We start from the raw sequence: 23,001 nt of genomic DNA on the forward strand, positions 1-23,001 counted from the left end.
ATTTATCCCAATCTTCTATTAGACAGGAAAATAATGAATTCTAACTATAGTGTAAAATGTAAGTAATTTTATTTGCAGGTATTTAAAAGTATAAGTACAGTATACAAATTATAAAGTAAAATGTTTTACAAATTCACTATAATATTAATTTAATTCAAAACTTGATTATAAACAACATTTTTAGTTTCACCTCCAGGAGCAAGAATAAATAAATTGGACGGCAATGGGAATGTCACTATTCATCTTAGCAACCCCGAAAACTATGGATTCCAAACTAATATCGGTCGTTTTCGATTATTTTTACATGTCACCCCCTTTCCACCCAGGGGTGTCTTACGCCCACAGTATTTTCTTTCCAGATTGTAAGTCATATGTGTACCAAGTTTGGTTGAAATTGCTCCAATCGTTTGAGAGTTATGCTGGAACAAACATACATACATATATACATGCATACATCCATTTTTTTTATATATAGATATTATATGTTGTTGCTAGCTGATTTATTCACTTCATCATCAATTCATCCTAGCATAGAATTGTTCCTAATACTGTTAATGATCCTTGCTGATGCAGTTGCCAATACTTGTGCAACATATTTCTTCCAGTATGTGTAACAGCAGACATTTTAGCAAAATGAAAAGGTACACTACTAAGTCAAAGCGATAAAGGTTTTATGGTATTTTAGAGTGTGCTATAAATAACTGAACTCGATGTACATAAACCAGCTAAACTGCAAACTTTCGAAAATTATTCTGGGGAGGAAAATCTTAGCTCCAATTATGTGAGATCCAAATAGACGTACAGAAAATCAAACAAGTGTGTCTACAACTACTTTCCATGATTACAAATATTGCTCTCATGAGAAACGACAGTTCACAGAATTGCTATTTTTACTATTTTTACTATCTTTTCTTCAGTCTTTGATTGTATTTTTAATGTATCCGCCTTTTTCCAGCATTTGTTGACAACATCACCCAGTACCGCGATGTGCTCAAATTTCCCTCAGACGAAGATCTGAACGGTGCTGCTGTTGCTCTTATGAGGCTGCAGGATACATACAAACTGGACACTTCATCCGTAGCTCGTGGAGAGTTGAATGGCGTGCAATATAGCACTGCGTTGTCAGGTAAATTAGTTTCTAGATAAGGCATAACTTACACCACATGCCATCATTTCGCTAAGTAAACATTGACTGTTCTTGTCCTAACTCCTGAAGGAGCCACATGATGTGGCAAAAGCTTGAGTAACTAAAAAGTAAGTGCATGCCTAAACTGGACTTCAGCTACTTAGTAAATTCGTTTCTGTCCAAGTTTAGTAATAAATAAATCTGTGTAACAAATATCAGAATATAAATTCATGATGAAGGTTGTGCGAATTACTCGCAAGTTTAATATATATATATAATAACTTACGTTATGCAAGTATCGAGGTAACTCCTGCGATGTTTTGGGAAGCAACTGCTCCCTTCTTCAGGCTGCTCACGTTTAGGTTATGTGTAAATCATACCCAAGTCGAACTCTCCATAGGTTCGGGATATAATATTGGTAAAAGTTGTATGGTTAAAAAACAATAAAAATCGAAAACCCATTACAGGTGCACGTCACACTAAAATGCCATTTTCCCAATTAGAAAGTGCTCCTTGGAATGTTAAAACTTTAAAACTGTGTATAGCCACGGTCCGCGCATGCTGCAATTCTTCCTTAGAATACACAGTTTTAAAGTTTTAACATTCCATTCCATTTAACTCCCTGGCAACTTCATGTACAAGAGGTCCTTGTGACCTACACACAAGGTGAAGCCTTGGCCACCAAGAATAATCCTACAAGGCAACAATTTATTCTCAATAGACACCATCTCCAAACACATCATGTGTCCAGGGATTGCAATGTGATTTATTAGATTACACACATACCCTGAAGACGGAGACAGAACCAGCCTCCGAAACATTGGTAATTTTCAAAATTAACACAGTGGTTAAAAGTCCAACACTAAGAATGTATCAGAATAGATGTGTGGGTGAAGGCAATAACTATTATCCAATCATGCTCAAAAACTAAGGATAATGCCATTTCCAAGTGTTTCACCAGTAGGACTGCAGCCAAATTATTGTCATAGTGAGGCATGTGATACTAAAAGTATCACTAAGGTTGGGGAAATTCACTACTGGAGCAGTGCTGTAAAAAAAATGTTATATGGTTCAAATGGTGTGCGTATGTTAGTTACCCACTGCATCAACATGTGTGGTACAGAATGTTGGCATACTCAGCTCACCAATATCAAGCAGCTGTTGCAGAGTTTTGCTCTTGGTTTCCCAAAGTGTTGTAAGAGGTAAGGATGCCATACAGTATTGTTGAAGAGTGTCAATAAGGTTTATATCAGAAGACTGAGCTGGCCATGTCCTTCTGGAGTATTATATGTGAACCTGTGGGATGTCAGCCCACACTATGATACCACCTCTACTCAGAAAGGTGTTTTACTGACTTTAGGGTACTCGCTAGATGAAGATAGTGCGAATCACTCGGTGGACTAAACCACAACTAAACACCATACATCAAATTGATCTTCTGTACACCAGTGACCAGCCTACGCAGGCTCTACCATGGGCTTCATCAGCAGCGCAGCCTTGTACTTTGAAATCATTTGTACACAGTGTGTCTGGAAACCATCATCCCTGGCAAGGTACCCTGCTGTTTTCTGCCTGTGTCAGCCGACAGTTGATGACAATACAATGTACTATTCTCTAGCATTTCTTTTGCCTCCATGTTGGTAATGTTTCACCTTGTAGTCAGGGGGTCCCAGGTTCAATCCCCAAATTCCTTTTGAAATTATTATTGAAAGTTGAAATTACTACTTATTGGCAGCTCTGTACGTAGGTGATGCGACCTTGATTTGTCTAGTTTCATGCAGTTCACTTTAGTGCTTTATCAAGCTTGTACATATTTTGTTTATAGATGGTTGCATGATAGTTATTTTTTGTTGGTTACAAAATACAAGAAAGCTAGATTTTTTTTTTTTTAAATGATTTTAAACATGGTAAAAGGAGTCTTAAAGAATGTAAGGAAAATGCATGCATGCTTAATTCAATAATTATTGTAATTTAGAATTTACTCTTGTAAATAACGAGTAGTTGAACCTGAGGTATATGAATGCCAAGGTGGAGAAAATAATATGCATAACTGAGAATTCCTTATAAATCAGATTTAGATACCCTGTCATATCATTATTAAAATACAGTAATTGTATCTATTTTGAAGAACAATGTATATGTAATACAGGTTATTTCAGTCATTAAGTAAATTAACGAATCTAAAAGTGCGATTCTTACATTCATTACATTTGCCACTTTATTAGTAAACACTTTCATACCGAAATACTACAGTAGACACTATAGTTTTATAGTTTTACTACCAATTTTTTTTTAAAAAAATTCTAAAATAGCATTTCTTTTACTAATGACGGTGCAAAGTGTGGTATACGTGATGCCTAAATCTGCTGTTATTTCAGCTTTAGTTTTATGTGGATTAGCAGCCACGTCCTGTATAAATTTTACTTTCTGGTCAAGCATGTAACTTTTCCTCTTTCTGTTCTCCATGGCCGACTACTAGCAACTGAGAACTGTCTTGTGTGACATTGTTGTAGCTTGGTTACGTACAAATCAACTGCATTTTATGAAAATGAGTATGTTTAAATGCATTACGTACAAATAAGGTTTGCTTAACACATTTTTAAGTTATATTTTTCCGGGACCTACAGTAATGTACATATAAAACAGAATTAGGTAGAACTGAGCTACGTAGTCTCAACTCATTGTACCCTGCTAAAAGAAATTTCAGCACCCTGTTGGTGCTCCAGTTTGGCCATGACCTCTGTAAATCTGTATTTGTGGCATAGAGACTTTTTCCATTGTCGTTACTACCCATCTTGAAGGTATCTTGTTTCATGTTATTGATATTTGGCATATCAAGTAGCTATGTGCATTGCCAGGGAAGAAATTAAAAGTGCAAGTTAGTTACTCTAAAAAATCCTCAAGAATTTTAACACTGTAGATTTATTGTTGCAGTGACCTTAGCTTTTTACCAGTCCCTATCTGGCCAAGATCAGTTCACTCTTTGACTGTACTTACCAGTTTTCTTCAAATCCATCTTAATATTGTTACTTCATCTTCATCTTGCCCTTTCCACTCTTCATTCCTCTGCCATGCATGCTACATGGCGTGCCCACCTGAAGTCGTCTTGATTTAAGTATTCTAATAATATCAAGGGATAGAGCCTCCCCGATGGCGCAGTGGTAGTGTCGTCTCCTTGTAATCAAGGAGTCCCGAGTTCCATACCCGGTGGAAACACACAGTGATTCGGATCCCACTTTAAACTGTAGGTCCAGTCCTGATTAGCGTTAGTGTGCATAATGTGGACTTAAAACACCAAATCAATCAATCAATATCAAAGAATAAATATGCAGTTGATTATTATTAGGGCCGCATATTTGTCGTAATTAAAGGATCAAGATTTTGATACAAAAACTGGGCACATTTCAATATATAAAATGGTATTTCGGTGTTAAAATTGTGAGTAAAAGGCTAAATTTGATTTAAAAACTTCACTTATTACACAAAATAAACATTAAGTTTATTTCTATGTAAAGGAGGAGTACATTTTTGCTTCTGAAATTTTACTACAGAATTAATCATTTTTCCATGAATTGCATAACTCTCAGGATAATTGAGACTTCAGAAAGTGTTGCACCAGTAAATAAATCCCAAATTTCATGTTTGAGTTTATTTTTCATTTTGCTATTCTTTTCGCATTATTTCATGACAATGGATGGTAGGAAAATTCACCTTACACCTGAAAGATGAACATTACAGCATTTTATTCCACATTTTGTGTTGATGCTAAATAAATGGTTAATTTTAGTGGTTTTTATTTTATTTTATGTGTGACATTTTGTTCTGGTTTCCCAGAACTTTTTCAAGCTACACTAAGATATACATACAATAACACAACCTCACATGGTTAGTCACTCTACACAGTGTAACCATGTGAGGTTGTGTTATTGTATTTTAGCGTAGCTTGAAAAAGTTCTGGGAAACCAGAACGAAATGTTGCAGATAAAATAAAACCACTAAATATAACCATGTTAGATTATTTTGCATCTATAAAAAAGTGGTTATGTGAACCTTCAAGAAGAACGCATTTCGTGTTTCAGTCAAAGACTAAATATGCATGGCTCTAATTATTGTTTAACTTTTTCCACCCCCCACCCCCCGAACCCTCCTGTTATCTGATCTCTTTTAGGTCCAAATATATTTCTTTAGTTAAATTTAATTCTTATGATGTGTGTAATTCTTCAACTGTTTTACTTTTCTTTTTCAGCGGGTGATTGCTTTGAACTTGGTCGCCAAACTTACAATAACGGGGACTACTACCATACTGTATTGTGGATGAACGAAGCTTTAAACAGATATGATGTGGAGTATAACAAGACTATTGAGAAGTCAGAGGTATTGGAATACCTAGCCTTCTCAACCTACATGCAAGGTAGAGATTTATTTAATGTCATTATCATTAAGGTGACTTTTCTGTTCTGTTATTTGTAAAGGGTGTCTCAGAAATATTTTCGTTTTTAAAACTATTAAAATGAATACTTAAATTTTTTGCATAAAGATAAATTTATTACCAAAAGAAAGCTTAAACATTAAATTTTTATTTGTGGAAAAGAGTATTGGACAAATGGTAACCGTTCATGTTTTCACATTGAATTTTTCTTGAACTTGCTGCATGCTGTCTTAACGATTGGTGAGGATCCTCACTAACAGACTGCCGCACACGGTCAACGTTTCTGTTATGTCTTGATGGCCTTGGACATCTCGGCGGTTTACTCATCATAGTGCTTGCAGTGTTTTCAAACTTTCTCACCCAATATTTAATTAAATTTGTGCTTGGGACGTCTCTCATTCCTGCCAGGTTATAATGATGCCTGTACAAACGACTCACAACAACATAACAATCATTATTTTTAAAAAGCACGTTGCTGCCCCATAAAGTGCTCCATGGCAACTAACAGTGTTACCAAGCATTTGCAATCTATCTCATTTCTCCGTAATGTGCGAATTGTCCCAGAGGGCAATTCAAAAATGAAAATATTTCTGAGACACCCCTTATTTCGTCAAATTGTGATGAACTCGGAGGTTTGCTTTGTACTACATGTTGGTTAAGTTCAGGCTCAAAATTTCATGGAACCAGGTTTCAACCTTACTTGAGCCAGAAGTGCCACTCTGTTGTAAGGATGTCCTTACATCCGGTGCGGGGAATGCCTTTATTGCAGTGTTGCCACATTTACTTACAAAGGAACTCTCGGCGAAACAGCCACCGCTTGGGCAAGAAGCAACAACATTACAATCCCTCCACCCTGAAGCAACAAGCAGAAAAATAGGATTTTGTCAAATTAATTGTTTTGCGCTGAGATTGCACACCTGTCGGTACGCCGTCCCAATAATAGGTGGCTGTTTTTTTTATTTTTGTTGTGAAAAGTTATAAAAAATAATCATACAAGATACATCATAATGAAATTGCCAGTTTCTGTATTTAAACGATATCTAATCATTTTTGTTGGGAAAAGGTAGGGACGAGGTGTTATTGGCAGAGATGAGATTGATGCACAGCTTTTTCTTAGCCAAAGTGATTGTATGTTAATCATTATCTTCCTTAAATTCTTTACGCAACACCACTTTATTATTTTCATCATAAAAAGAACCACAGATGTTTCCCCTTCTATGAATTTTGAAAAAGTTCTTCCACCAGCATTCTTTGTTTTCTATTCACTTGATATCATAAAATCGCAATCCCTAGAATTGTTTGAAGACAAACTTGGTAAATCAGTAATATCCTATGTCCGAACCTAATTTCAATGTACAATATCAGAACACTGGATGAGAGTATGCCTGGTTGAAATTTATCCATGATAACACTTTAAGAAAACCACAAGCACATTACACCAATGTTCACCCAAACTAGCTTCAACTGATTTGAGTTGTGTTTGGTAAACCTCACTCGTCCCTCACCCAAAAGAGTTAACACTTGTTCATTATTGCCAGCATGCTGTGTGCTAGATCAACTTGGCCGACAGTCTTGATTGTTGGAAAGGATGAACACAAGCCACCTGACTAGTGATAGGAGAGACATGTGATGGTATTTAATCAATAACAGGGTGGGAACTCTCCGGGAATTCCAGGAATTCTGCGTGAATTTTTGGCTCTGGGAATTATACGTAAATGCTGCTTGAATTTTTCTCAGTAGACGTGAAAAATTGCAGTTTTTATTAATTCAAATCCCATTGAATTGAATTGAAGCTTCTTAGCTTTTATATTTATCGAGGAAGAAAAAAGAGAGCTGCCTGGAAAATAAAACAGAATTCTCACAAGCTGTTTACTTTGTTAGTGTCCTTTGCAGAACAATCTATCTGACAGAGGGAAGATTATTGCAACATAAGATATCTTGAAGTTGATTGGGTAAACTTGAGTTTGAAATTCTTATATAATTAATTATATTTTTGTAGTTAGTATATCATGGTGACTTGTTTGTAGATGTATTTTGAGTTTTGAGTATGTGGAATAATGAACGTAAACTCCACACCTTAAATTAAATATTTTAAATATATATGTATTAATTGAAGGGATTAGAATTTTTGTATACATTTATATTGTTAATACTATATATGTGTGTGTATGTATGTGGGTGGTGATAGGCGGTAATACATACGGTTGAAATAGAGAAATCATCTGCTTGTACTCTTGAATTTCTGTAAGGTTCGCATTGAAAACCGGGAATTATACTTGAATTTTATCATGGTCCTAGAGTGGCCGCCCTGAATAAGCAATCCTCCACAAATCACAATCACAAATACATGATAATAATAACAGTGCAACAAATTATTGGGTGAGCTAGGGCTCCACAGGCCCATAAAAATTGGTACCAGTGCATATTTGTTCCTATTTTGTGTGACATTTTTATTATTTTAATGTATTGATGTAAAACAAGGAGTACACGGTAATGATTTCAAATAGACCCTTTCTACTAGAAAGGTGTGTAATACCTCGTTGGGAGGAGAATGAATGAAGGATTCTTGATATGCAGGATTTATGGTGATGAAACAATGCCAAAGGGAAAAAACATAGTATTAAGTTTCAGACATCGAAACGTAATGACCTTAATTTACAACATTGATTTTAATAAAATTCTGTTAATTAATAGAACTTCATGAAAACCAGTTTCACAGATAAGTGACTGCTTTATTATATGTAATTCAGAAATACCAGGCTAAAATAGTATTTGTAATTTGTAGGTGTATATATTTTTATAATAATAGTGGTCAGTTAATTGTTTGTTGTTATTTCAGGTAACATTCGCACAGCTCTGAGGTTAACAAATGAACTGTTGGAAATAATTCCAACCCATCAGAGAGCCTTAGGGAATAAAGTGTACTATGAATCCACCATACAAAACCAGACTACCACACAGAAGAAAGGAGAGGATGGGTCTGGCTATGTTGAAGATGAGGTAAGGGTGGCATACAGCAGTTTTACTGTAATTTGTTTTTAATATTTAATACTTATCATATGGGGGGATATTTCAAATGTTCATGGCCTTAGTTTTTGTTGACTTTATAAGATCAGTGTTCATGATTTTTCTTGCACAATTTTATTTGTTTTATGCACAATATGGTGGTGTGACATAATCGGAATGCTCTTACATTGAAATCTCAAATGATTGTGTTCAAAACTTGGTATTCGTTCTTGATGGCATAGTGGTAATGTCATCACTAGGGCTCGGAAGTTGAGGAAAAATCATTTTTTTTCCTAGAGCGTGTTTCTTAATTGCTAGAGGCATGCATATTTCGTTTTTGACGAAAACACGAAATGTGAAATAACACATTGTAATGTTAATTTTTCATGTTTCTGAAAGGTGTGAGGTGCATTTTCCTACCCTGTTTTGTCACGAAATGATGCGAAATGAACTGCAAAATGCGAAGTAGACTCCTCAACACGAAATTTACCGTTTATATACAGACGCAACACTTTCTGAATTCTGAAGTATCCTGTGAGTTATGCAATTCACGGAAAATTGATTAATTCTGCTGTAAATATTTGAGAAGCAAAAATGGACCCCTTTATACAGGAATAAACTTAAAATTCTGGTAATGATTTAATGTAGAAGGGATATGTTTATTTTGTGTAATAGTGCAGTTTTTAATTCAAATTTTGGATTATATTCATATTTTTAAAACCAAAATGTCATTTTATATACTGCTTTTTCACCGCTATCACAGCGAAATTTCATTTTATTTACCACTTACGAACCAGTAATTGACTGTTTTTGTACCGAAATTTTGCTTTTTTATTTAGCAAAAACATGTGCCTCTATTAATTGCCTAAATGCCCAAAATTTAAAAATTTTGCAAAAAGATTAAGAAAGAAAATCTAAATTTTAATGCAATAATGTAGACAGAAGATATTCTTCAAATAAAAATTCACGAAGGCATTTGCGATTTCAACATTTTTATTATCTCACAATGCCCTAATACGCAATGATTCATTAATTTTCAAATGTTATTCGTGAGCAAATTGATATCAAGGATGGTACATTATGGGTAAATACTGGTAAATTCAAAATGTAACATTAGTTAATTATTCAGCCTTTTGTTACTAATTTTGTTGTAACACATCAACTTAGATAAATGTGATCTGTTTATCATTGTGCATTGTGTATTAGTAAATAATATTACTAATTGTATTTTAGCTAATCAAGTCCAAATCATACAGCTTTAATTACAGCTATATATATGTGTGCTAATATATGACAAATCTGTGCATTACAGCCAGTCACTATCATGGAGAAGAAAGCACCCAAAGACGATCTGCCAGAACGAGAACTATACGAGATGCTGTGCAGGCGTGAAGTCACACCACGAATCGAAATCACTTCCAAGCTTGTGTGCCGATACACAGATCTAGGGAATCCCTTCCTTAAGCTGGCACGAGTTAAGGTAGAAGAAGCATTTACAAAACCACGAATTGTTATTTATCATGACATCATATACGACAGTGAAATAGAGATAGTTAAGAAGTTGGCACAGCCTAGGGTAAGTAATTGACTTTTCCCCCCCTCGGTCTTAGTGTGTTGTAATGTAAATTAATCACTAACTTTGATGTGTAATGTTTTTTTGTGGGTTGAAAAAATGTTTTTTGAAGTGTACATTCAGTTTAGCCATGTACAGCCATCTGTACAGTGTGCATCTAACTGGAAAATCTATTGGAATTGCTGAATAAATTTACATCTTGGTTAAAGGAACATGTCTTGATATTAGTTACTGCTATTTATGATAACATATACTTATAAGAGAAAATATGTGTATTAATGTTCATAATTATTCTTAAAAAAAGGTAAAGGTAAAGTGCTCCCCTGTGCTTTGCACCACGCCATGAAGGCATATAGGGGGTGTGGGGGTAACGCCCCACACTTTCTTGATCCGGTCGTGAGTGGGGGTGATGTGATCAGCATCACGCCCCTGACCGCCTTTACCCCCCAGGGTTTCCCCCAGGTACCCATGTCATTCGACGCTGGGTGGGTGCCGGGGCCGCTTCCAACGTTAGAAAAGTTCCCGGATTTGAACCGGCCGGGGATCGAACCCGGGACCTTTAGCATGGTAGTCAGACGCGTTACCGACTGAGCCACCGCGGCCACTCATAATTATTCTTAAGAATTTGCAATTGGTACGGTTTTCCAGTATCATGGCTGAGCTCCATGGCAGAGTGGTTAGCACAATGTGCTACGATGCCAAAGTTCCAGGATTCAAATGCCAGCGTTGGCATGGGTGTCCTTTGTGAGTATCACTTCATAAATTTCATCATATCATAACTCGCCCTTATCTTCACAATTATCCAAAAGTGGCAGGAAAGATAAGTGCCATTATTGATACCGATATATCAACGTTGATATTTTTACTATATCGATGTTTTGTTATTTTAAAAATATCGACTCTACATCGATATATCGAAATATCGCACAGCCCTACTTCTGAGATGTTTGTTTCAAGCATCAACTTCACGTTACAATTACTTGAGAACTACTTGATGTATTTCAATGTAACAAGCACCATTCTTAATTAATTTTTCCCTACTTTCAATTGCACTGAAAATAATATGGAGTTTCCATTTAAAAAACATAAGTTTGTGTTGAAAATCGTACTTGCTTACGTAGTTGAACGTATTGTGTCCACTAATTTCATGAGCCCCTCTCATACCTTTCCTTCTGCAAAAGTAGTTTTCAATATTCTTTGTTGTTTATGAAATATTTCCGGTGGTAATTTTAGGGGACTCAAATAAGAGAACCTGTTGAGAAATGTTCTCAAATATGAAAATAATATGTAAAAACAACTAAAATATGTAACAGGAATTTTAAGTGTTAAATAATAAAGCATATAGTCGGTGGGTGTGAAATTCTGTTCGGATGACAGAAAACTTGTAATAATGCAATTGAAGGGTATTTGAATTTTGAATTTGAATTAAAAATTTTTGGGTGCATCAGCACTGAGGCTATTTTGCACCCGTCACACTATACGGGGTCCAGCCCCTTAATATAACAAAAAATAAAAGCTTGATCGAACGAACGAACATTCCCCTTGGCTGCCTTCAGGACTATCATATATATCGTAATGAGCCGAGACATTCTCGCTCTGAGTATCTATTCCCACACTGCTTTCTTCAACATTCATGGATTCATCTTTATCCCTTGAAGTATGTCCACTGGTATTGTTGGCTGTTGTTGCGAGTGTCCCCTTTCTCTCTGACACTGGTGGCATGCATGGAACAAACATACTTTTTGGTCTTCTGCCTTCAGGTTTCCTTTCTTGGAAAAGTGTTTTCTTTATTTCCCTCAGAGTAATGGGGCCCAAGAAAATTTCATCATCTTCATCATCCACTAGTGGATTGAAATTAAATTCAGCCATAAGATGAATTCTTGTTTGACACTTTTCTCAAAATATCTTTGACTGCAGTGGTGATACACTTCGAAGTCTGTGCCTCTCTATAAAGAAAACTATTCTGGAGTACGTTTACGCGATACGAAATATTACCATTCGAATACCACTACCATCATGACGTGCGAAGGATTTCAAATTCAAATTTTCTGATTTCAAAAAATAAAAGCGTGTTCGAAAACTAAAATTTCCTTACCTTGGATAAAAGCTGAGGCTATAAAGGGCGCTCAGCACAAATAAGGACAAAACAGGATGACACAGAATTATACTGGCCATGGGGGTCAGTTGCCAGAGCCTCGTTAGTCTGCAGTCCAGGGTGTACTACGTGGAAGTTAGGTTGACTTTTGGGTGCACTATGTGGAAGGTAGTGGAGGGTATTACCCCCAATTGGAGGGTATTAAATAAGGTTGTAAACTTTTGTTTGTTTCACGTCACTTCGGACTTTGTCAGTTATTCGCAAGAAGTTCACCCAACTCTTTCGGTCACAGGGACATGTGGTTATTGGGCAAATGTGGAGTATATATATGTTCTGAAATATGGAAATAATATGTAAAAACAACTGAAATATGAAAAATATGAGTCAAAACATAATATATATAAAAATATGGAAAATAAAAACTGAATTTGCTACTTATGGTTGGTGCACCGATAAAAGGCTGACTTTTTTTCTTCAAAATATTAAAATATATCACAGGAGAAATAGTTGTTCATGTGCTGTAAGAAAACTTGAAGTAAGTGAAATTTATTATTTTCCTGTAATTTACGGTTATTACAAGCATAAGAAAACAGTTTTTCTTTGTGACATTTCAGGAGAACACACGCTCCTTTCATCAGACATTTATTTTCATTTTGACTAAAGATACAGTTATAACAATGGTTAGTAATTTTTTAAACAAAAAGAATCCCTTATATAATGAATATTGTCAATGTTACATTGTTGTAATATAGCAACTTAACTGTGAAAAAAGCAGTCTGTTTTATTTTTATTTCAGATCTTTTAAAATTATGAATCCCAAATATCATCAGGTAATTCAAATTCATCATTGTTTTCACAAAGTCTCTTGATGTTTTCTGTTACATTAAATTTTAAAGATGGTGGCTTACTCCATTTGTGAAAAAGAAAACTCCATACTGGATCTATGTTACCATTTTCATTATTTAATTTATTCCAGTGTTCTTCTGCAATGAACGAAGCTTCCCAGACATTCAACTCTGTGTTTCCCGTTAATCTTTTTAAAACCCTTCTCTTTTTAATCAAATGCTTCTCTTCGATGATATGAGTTGACAAACCTGTTCTTGGGTTTTGATTTATAATGTCCAAATCGTGTTCGTGCCATCTTATTGCCATTTTCCTTGCTGTTTGTCCCACATAATCTTTTGAACATGAACAACTTATATTATAATAACATATTGGTTACGTGCGTGTTACTCACTATCTATAAACAAAAATACGTTAGAGCATTCAAATTGGTCTACTTACGCAAGTGAGTATGTATTCTTACGTGGACGACGTTTCGGAAGTTTTACTGCTTCCTTCCTCAGGTTGTCGTTTTCAGCTCGGAATATCAAGCCATGTCAGAGAAGTGTCATGTAAGGATACAGGGTAAAAGGTTCGGGTTAAAAACGCTTCATAGTGCTTGACCTATACAGAATTAAACTTATATTATATATTCCTGTGGTTTCCACATCTGATAGAGAGTTTCTCATTTTGAATTCATTAAATGTACATTCTAAACTTCTTGGTGATTTAAAAACAATTTTGAAATTAAAACTTCTAAAAATTTTTGCAATTTTATGTGAGAATCCCTTGTGGAATGGAATGCACACAAATTTATTTTCAACAGATTTTTCATCTTTGTCTGTATTTCTCTTTTCCTTTAGTTTTCTTGCGAATTGTTTTTTGATTTGGTTTATTCTGTTAGTGTGAAAGCCATTTTCTTTTGCTATATTAAAGAGCCTTTCTTCTTCATTTTTGATATCCTCATTATTAGAACATAGTCTTTGTGTTCTCAGGAAAAAAATTAAAAATATGTTATCCATTGTTATACTCGAATGTTCTGATTTGGCATGGATGTATTTTTCCCCCGCTAATTTTTTCCTATGGACTGATGTTTGAATTGTTGAGTCAGTTGTCTTAATTTGCAGATCAAGGAAAGAAATTACATTGTTATTCATGGGTTCGCAAGTGAATTTTATGCGACGATGTGATTCATTTAACAATTTAAATATGTCCATGATGGTGTTCTCATTTTTAGCAATAATTAGCACATCATCTACATATCTGATGTAGAGTTTGATATCCGCACCTATCGTATTAACAATTGGAGATTCTATGTAATGAAGGAAAATGCTGGAGATGATTCTGGATACTGGGTTTCCCATTGATACACCATTACTTTGCTGATAGATTTTGCCATCAAATATAAAGTAATTGTAATTTGCACATACAGTAAACCATCGAACCATTTCCCATGATTCTACTGGGTTAACCTTCATCTCAATAAGCCATCTGTGTAAAATGTGCTTTTTTCACAGTTAAGTTGCTATATTACAACAATGTAACATTGACAACATTTATTATATAACGGATTCTTTTTGTTTAAAAAATTACTAACCATTGTTATAACTGTATCTTTAGTCAAAATGAAAATAAATGTCTGATGAAAGGAGCGTGTGTTCTCCTGAAATGTCACAAAGAAAAACTGTTTTCTTATGCTTGTAATAACCGTAAACTACAGGAAAATAATTCTACAATGCAAGCAATGCGTACATACAAGAAAAACTATAAGTGAAATTTATCCTGAAAAACCTAGGACTGTACTTAATTCTTTGTCGTTGTATTATTTTACAATCTCTCTGGGATGTATGGCATTGCAGTGAAGTAAAGGAAATGCAACCTATAGTAATGTGGCTGTCGGAGCAGGGAGGAGGGTGTTTGTTTTTTTACCAAATTCAGTAGAGCATAGCAGAAACTAAGTTGTATTTTTTTCTCTTACAGTTCCGCAGGGCGACAGTTCAGAATTTCAAGACTGGAGAACTGGAAACAGCCAACTATAGGATCAGCAAGTCAGGGTGGTTGAAGGGTGAGGAGCATCCCTACGTAGCCACCATCAATCAGAGGGTGGAGGATCTCACAGGGCTCACTGTATCAACAGCAGAAGAGCTTCAAGTCGTAAACTATGGAATTGGTGGCCACTACGAACCACATTTTGATTTTGCAAGGGTAAGACAATATGAAAGGTCTTCAAGCACATATTCACCAAGAATGTACGTATTTGGATATATTTTTTTGTTCACATTGTGTTGTAATTTGCAGAAATAGTTGAGATTGTCATCCATATCAAGGGGTTATTAAAATATGTCCACCCAATTGGATAGTACCATATCAGTTAGGATTAGCATCCAAACATACATGGTACTGCATGTAGCATAAAAGACTCGGCAAGTGCTGGATTCTGTCATCTGCTACATTCTTCATTCTGTACATTTATCTAGATAGAGCATAGACTCAAAAATGAATAACCTGATTAGGGTATGTTTGGTTTCTCCCTCCCAACAAACGGTAATTAAGAGTTAGCGTATACGGTTGCTGGTCATTGACAGCTGTTTCTGTTCTGAGTTAGCAACACTAATGGCAAGCAATCCATTAGGTTAGGTTTTTCATCTGATTTTTGTTGGTTAATATTGAGAAGTACTAATGATTTACCGGGGTGTTCAAGAAAATGTATACACACTTTAAAAGCATGTCATATCGCATGTGTTGACTACAGGTTCAACGTGTAGTACTATCATTCAGAAACAACAACAGATAGCGTTAGTGTTCAGCAACACGATGTGCTGCAGAATGCATATTCAACAAGATGGCGCCCTGCCACACTTTCATTCAGATGTGCGAGTCTACCTGGATAACACTGTACCAGGACGTTGGATAGGACAAAGGGTCCCGATTGAGTATCCGCCCCGTTCGCCTGATTGAACCCCCCTACATTTTTACTTGTGGGGGACCATCAAGGACGTAGTGTACAGTAAGAAGCCATGAAATTGAAATGGCTTGTGCAGCAATCCCTGTGGCTACTCTGGAACATATCATCAGGAATGTACAGCATCGTGTGCAAAAGTCTTTGCAGGCTTATGGTTTGCAGTTTGAACACTTATTGTAAATGCACGCAGAAACTGTGTTGTAATACTCACAATAATATAGCAGCTATTCCATTTTAAAGTGTGTATACATTTTTTGAACACCCGGGTACTAATGACAGACACAGGCCTCCTCAATAACATAATGATTAACATTGTGTGAATTAAGCTTTTTGCTTTGGGGGAATACCTAGTCGGTGGAGTATTTGAGATTTTATTTCGGAAGGTTTTTATTATTATTATATGTAAATTTAGTAAACTAAACTATTGCCTTGTGGTTCTAAGTATCTTAGAACATTGATTATAACCTACGTCATTTAATCTTATAATAACATTTAAATGTAATTTAGAAACAGTATAAGAAAGCCCAAACTAATACACAAAAAAAGCTTTCGAACTACGAGGGGAAGTCAAAAATTATCTACACTTTTGCCACAACTTTTCTCAGGTTGGCCACACTGCCTTCAGCGCTTGTGTGCTATAAGGTTGTACTTTTGTGGTCATGTGGCCAAGGTTTGATTTTAGTCGCTCCATTTTTGTGGCAAAAGTGTAGATAATTTTTAACTTACCCTCGTAGTAACACCGAAAACTTGTCCAAACTTCTATTGCCGAGTTCATACTTAATGCCTACCTAAAAGTTTCTTGTGAACACTTTAATACATGCAAATTATCAGCACTGTAAACGTAGGTGAAATCGATGAACTCTGTCGTCTCGGTTTGGTGAGGTTGATCAGTTGCAGAATGCTGTCCTTTAATCCACAATGCTACATACTTGTAGACAGGGAAATCTTTGATGACTGGACCATTAAATGGTCACAATCATTTTTCAAATGTGTTTGTTACATAGTTAGGAAATAGTATACTACGAGGGGTGTCCCATAAGTAGCAAGCCTAACCTAGAAGAGCCCAGGATGGGACCACAATAGCAACCTATTTTTCTACGTAGTCTCCCTCCAGGTCCACACACTTTTGCCAACACTTCTGCAGTGCTTTTATCTTGGTCTCATAAAAGCTTTCCTCAAGGCTTACAAATTAGTTACCCACAGCACTGATGACGTCGGCATCACACTGATAATGCACACTGCCCAAAGCTTTTTTCAGGTTAGGGAAGAGATGAAAGTCTGATGTAGCAAGATCGGGTGAATAAGGGCGATGTTCCAACAATTCGAACCCACAATCATGGATGTTTGCCATCGCAACAAGCGATGTGTGAACACGTGCATTGTCCTGATACAGAATCACCCCTTTAGAGAGCTTTCCTCGTCGCTTAGTCTTCAAAACACCCCATAATTGCCGCACCAGGGAAGCATAATGCTCTCCGATCATGGTGTTTCCTTTTCGGAGATGATCAACCAACAAAACACCCTTAGAGTCCCAGAAGACTGTCGTCATCACTTTCCCAGCAGAGGAACCGGACTTTGCCTTTTTTGGGGTGGGGGAGCCACGGTGTTTCCACTGTTTTTATGCCTATTTTGGCTTCGGTACATAGTGATGACCCTAGGTTTCGTCAACAGTCCCAAGTCGTTCAACAAATCTGTCTGGATCGGCCTGGAACGGCTCAAGATTTCATACTGAAATCATGCGTCTTGTTAACTTTTGTTCACTTCTTAGAAGTTTTGGAACCCAATGCGCAGAAACCTTTTTCATCCCCAACTGGTCATGCACAATGCGCTCCACTGTTGATTTTGACATCTTCAGTTCCTCTGCAATATATCGCACAGTCACACGTCTGTCTGCAAGAATAATCTTGTGCACTTTCTCTACATTTTCTTGTGTCACCATCTCCACTGGCCTGCCTGGGCAAGGGTCATCTTCCACACTCACTCTCCCCCGCTTAAGTTCGGCTACCCATCTCTTCACTGTGGCAGAGGATGGAGCATCCTCTCCTAATGTTGTCACCATATCCTCATGGATTTCCTTGGGATTCAACCTCTGTTTCAACACATCACTGCTCGTATCTCTTCTCTCTTCATTTTTCTGACATTATGCACTTAGCACACTTCTAACTACTGCAAAGAAGAATAGGATGGTTAGAACTGGACACTGCTATGCATATACACTTACAAAAAATTGCTATTACAAATCCCCAAATTATTTTCAGATTGAACTATGGGAACCCTGTCAGGCTCACTACTTATGGGACACCCCTCGTATATACTTTCAATTCCATGAGGGGGATAGAAACATCCCTGGTAGGGATAACAATTATTTTCTTTTGTGGGGGGAAATCCCTGGCATCCTCCTACTGCTTAATTCGCACACTGGTGATTAATACTACAGCTAGAGGCACATATTTTTGGTAAATAAAAAAGCAACATTTCGGTACAAAAACCAAGTCAATTTTGGGTTCAAAAGCGGTAAATAGAATAAAATTTCGCTGTTATAGCGGTGAAAAAGTGGTATATAAAGTTACATTTTGGTTTTAAAAATGTGAATATAATCCCCAAAAAAACTGCACTTACTACACATAATAAACATATCCCTTCTAATAGCACATTTATGTGTTATCAGAATATTAAGTTTATTCCTGCATAAAGGGGTCCATTTTTGCTTCTCAAATATTTACAGCAGAATTAACCAATTTTCCGTGAATTGCATAATTCTGACTTCAGAAAGTGTCGCGTTGGTAAATAATCTCTAAATTCGTGTTTAAGAGTCTATTTCGCATTTTGCAGTTAATTTCGCATTATTTCATGACAAAACAACCTGGGAAAATGCACCTCACACCTTCCAGAAACATGAAAAATTAACATTACAATATGTTATTTCACATTTCATGTTTTCGTCAAAAACGAAATATTGCCTCTAGCTTATAGCCTTGTATTCGAAAGTTCAGGGTATATAACCTAGTAGCTCTGTCATTTCAATGGCTGAGATTTTAATTTTGAGTCCCGGTCAAGCTAGGTTGGTGGTTGAGCACGTTAAGTGTCCACTCTCGATATTGGCACTGATGTTCCTGGCCTGAACGTGGCTGTTCTTGGTGAGTGTCCCTTCATGAATTTAATCTAATCATCACCCATCCTCATTCTTGCGATTAGCAGGAAGTGGCAGAAATGAGACATAAAATAACAAAAGTATAAATATAGTTTCGACCAACATATTTGTGCATAAAACCAGTATTAAACAATTTTGAGAAGGTATAGTAGCCTATGTGAAAATCCAGGAAAATTGACAGTGGATTTTTATATATTTATTTGTCCTGCACTCAATCATAATAATATATAATAATGTGTTGACTATGCAACAATACCTAGTTAAAATACACAAGACAGGTTGTGTTGCACAAGAGACTATTATCCATGGTGTACATTTTTTTTCATTTGAGCCAATCTCCATGGAGTAGTAGTTTCCACAGGACTGCTACGATGTCAGTGGTCACAGGTTCAAATCCTGGTCTGGGCATTGTTGCTCTTTGTGAATGTCCCTTCATCAATTTCATCATATCATCACTCATCCTCACCATCGTGATTAGCCAAAAGTGGCAGAAAAGTGACACTAATTGTAAAAATCAAACATAAAAAAATCATTTGGTTAATGGATGAATTCTCAAATATGCATTGAATTATGGTAGAATGTTTTGTTATCTTAGCAGTTTGCTTGTATTTGTGTGTACACATTAAAAGTAATATTTTAATTAATTTCAAATTTAGATTGGTTAAAATTGTTCATTCAACAATTACTTACATGTTAAAATCTTCCATAATACCCATCATGAAATTTGCCTTTGGCATATGTATACTCTCTACTTGGGAGATCTTTAATGTTTAGTATGTTAAGCATGAATATTGTTAAATATGGAGATAAAATGCTAAAGTATAACTTTATTTTGACAGAGAGAAGAGAAGAATGCTTTCAAAAGTTTAGGTACTGGAAACAGAATAGCAACGCTTTTGTTTTATGTAAGTATATTTGTGGTAGCAAGTATGAAAACAATAGAGAAATGTGTCAAGGATGTTTTCACTTTTATTAATGATTAGTTACGTGTTGCACTAGTCACCAATACACCTGTGTTTTTTTTTTACTTCACAGTCTGTGGTATTTCCTTTTCATGTCACTTTACCAATTATCTTGGAAATTATGCAGAATTAAAAGTTTCCATTTATTTAGCACCACTAACAGGCATTTTAATGTGAGGGGTTCAGAACACAAGTGGCGTAACTCCACTCATGGAGTTAGATGAACAACTTAGAACTGTGAAGTATCAAGATTGCAGTGCTACTAGTAAATATCACCTAAGTTTCAAATTTTGCTCCTAGATGCACTACTGGGTTTATGCTGCAATAACTTAACATAGTACTAAGTTATGTAAAAGTGCCTTTTTCTCAAAACTGTCGTGAGTGGAGTTATGCCACTTTTGATCTGAACCCCTCATATTCTGATCTAATTCGTGAATATTATAAAGCAAATCTGGTAAGTTGATGCTTATAATTGCAGTGGAATACTCATTCACTAATATAAGTCAATATTTTAATTATTTCAATTTTCAAGCAATGGTGTCTGTATTGGTGGGAATTGATAAGGATAGCAGAATTGGTATCAGCTCAGGCCAATATAATTGTTTTTCCTTCAGCTGCCATCGTAATTATAGATATAGGGTGTTCAAATAAAAGTGACGGATTTAATATGCTTAAGAAAATACTGTGTGTTTCCAAATTTGCAAAAATGTTTACATCATTACAACGGGTAAACGTTCCAATTTAAGAATGAATGTGGCACGTGTCCCCCGGGTACACCTAGAGCGTGGTGTTTTAATGTATGCTGTCAAACCTGTTTCCTCAGATTTCTTGATGAACTTCAGAACTGTACTCTCACTAGGTGCACTTTCACTTCCAAGGATTGCACGAAGCTTCCTAACGGTATCTGCTTAACACTCGCCATTCTTGTAATGAGTTTTCACTATCAAAACTAGTAGTTCCTTTGTGGAATGATCCATCTCAACTTAGCTGCAATAATCATTAATAAAGGAACTTGTAAGAACAGTGTTACCAACCCTGCCACAAGATATGTTGCGTAAATCCAACTTGGCATTCGTAAATCGGAACACTTTCTCGTTGCAATGATGTAAACATATTTGTCATTCTTTTTTAAAGAAGTATTCTATTAGGCATATTAAATCCGTCACTTTTGTTGGGACACACTTTATTTTGTACCAGGAATTCCTTACTAATTTTGTTAATTTATGTTCAGCTTTTATTAATGAGCTTCCTTTAATTGAATAGTAAGCAGAGTTTAAGATTTATCTATTTCTATGTAAAAGTGTTGTAGGGTGGTCTGGAAATTTGACTTTTCTTGGATTTTACATTTTGCTACATTATACAGTCAATCTTCATGATCCCAGTACAGTAGAATATTATATAATTTTCCTGCATTTTAAGTTTTTTCAGCTTCATCCACCAAAACTTGTAAAATCGAAGGTTACACTGTGATTTATCTAATAATTAGATTTGGTCAATATTTATTTACTTGTTTACTTAAAAGTTTCAAATACAGTACATAATGACCATTTTGTACTGAAACTGTAACAGGCAGAAAACAACAACAAGAAAACAAAAATAATACAAGATTGCAGAGAAAAAGTATTGTAAAAATACATTCTTAACAATTGTCATAAAGTGTGTTCTGGCAAGGAAGTATCAACATTTGGAGGCAGGTTATTATATAAGTGGGGAAGCCTATAGAAAAGAGACTGCTGTAGATGGGAGAGCCTTGTAGTGGGATTGTGAAGAAACTTTAAGTTGCAGATTGGTTGTGTGGGTTCTAGTATATTAAAATGCAGTGGCATATTCTCCCTGGTAAACCAACATTTTTTCACATTATATAGAAATTTCCGGAAAATTTGAAGTTGTCAGAATTTTTTTTTTAGTTGCAGGTTTTATTTATTGTAGCGTGACGTCGGGTAAGGTACGGGATCGAGTCACGCCGGGACGTAGCTCAGATAAATACAATAGGTCTTAAGTTTGACTTGGCTAACCACCTCTACCCTTAAGGAGGCTGATGAAGGATTGTTGGGAGCCTGTGTTGTTGAACGCTACTCACCCCTTGCTGTTGGTCTGGCCCTCGGCTTCTGGCGTCGGCGACGGTGACAGGTGTCCGCTGGAGAGATCGAAGATGACGATAAGAGACGGCAGGCAATTCGGCGACTTGTTTTATTCTTGCAGATTCTTCGGTTGGCTTAATCCGGACTGCTTATGGACTTCTCGCTTGTTGCCGCCTCGTAGTGTCGCGATCTCTCAGCAGGCCGTCGTCCTCTTCTCGTCGATCAGTTTGGTGGTGATATTCGAGCGAAGTGAGAGATCGATTTACCGTCTCCAGCGGTTTTATACATTGGATTCGAGTCATAGGTTGGTGGACTTTGCACCTCCACTGTGCACCTGGGGTATCCCTGGATGCAGATGGAAATTTACAGTGGAGGTGCACTCACCGCTGGCGAGGGCCGTTGCCTTGCTGACTGTGCAGAGCCGAGTGGAAAATTCTTGTTGCTCGGCTCTGCATCCGGTGGAATGTGGGGTGAATGAGCGTTCAACTTGCGAGCTTCTGAGCGATGTTTGAGGCAAATTAATGTTTCGACTTTTATGCTCCCAATTCCTTCATCATTATATTATATGTAATAAATATATACAATAGATAAGAATTGTTGTGGTAAACCAGGTCAAATTTTCAGAATACGCCACTGTTAAAAATGATTATAAATTTGGATTGAATTTCGCCATTGATGATTTCATGGAAAAATTTCATGTGAACTAGCTTGCAACAAGTGTGTAGCGGTTGGATATTCAAAACATACATAATATCTGTTTTATGGACGTGTCTTTGAGAAGGTATTCTATGGCG

At 36.2% G+C, this 23,001-nt stretch overlaps 1 protein-coding gene across 2 annotated transcripts in view; it reads left to right on the forward strand.

The window, feature by feature from the left end:
- The window catches only part of PH4alphaEFB (prolyl 4-hydroxylase subunit alpha-1), a 99,905-nt gene that overhangs the window by 66,816 nt on the left and 10,088 nt on the right, over window positions 1–23,001 (forward strand). For both annotated transcript variants that reach the window (XM_083142161.1, XM_083142160.1), the window contains exons 4-9: window positions 956–1,126; window positions 5,373–5,537; window positions 8,395–8,555; window positions 9,874–10,137; window positions 15,032–15,256; window positions 20,004–20,069. In XM_083142161.1, the coding sequence (XP_082998287.1) occupies window positions 956–1,126; window positions 5,373–5,537; window positions 8,395–8,555; window positions 9,874–10,137; window positions 15,032–15,256; window positions 20,004–20,069 (1,052 nt within the window). The remainder of the gene's footprint in view (window positions 1–955; window positions 1,127–5,372; window positions 5,538–8,394; window positions 8,556–9,873; window positions 10,138–15,031; window positions 15,257–20,003; window positions 20,070–23,001) is intronic.

This window comes from Lepisma saccharinum, chromosome 20 (genome assembly GCF_977018435.1).
Source record: "Lepisma saccharinum chromosome 20, izLepSacc3.1, whole genome shotgun sequence".
Classification (NCBI taxonomy): Eukaryota; Metazoa; Arthropoda; class Insecta; order Zygentoma; family Lepismatidae; genus Lepisma; species Lepisma saccharinum.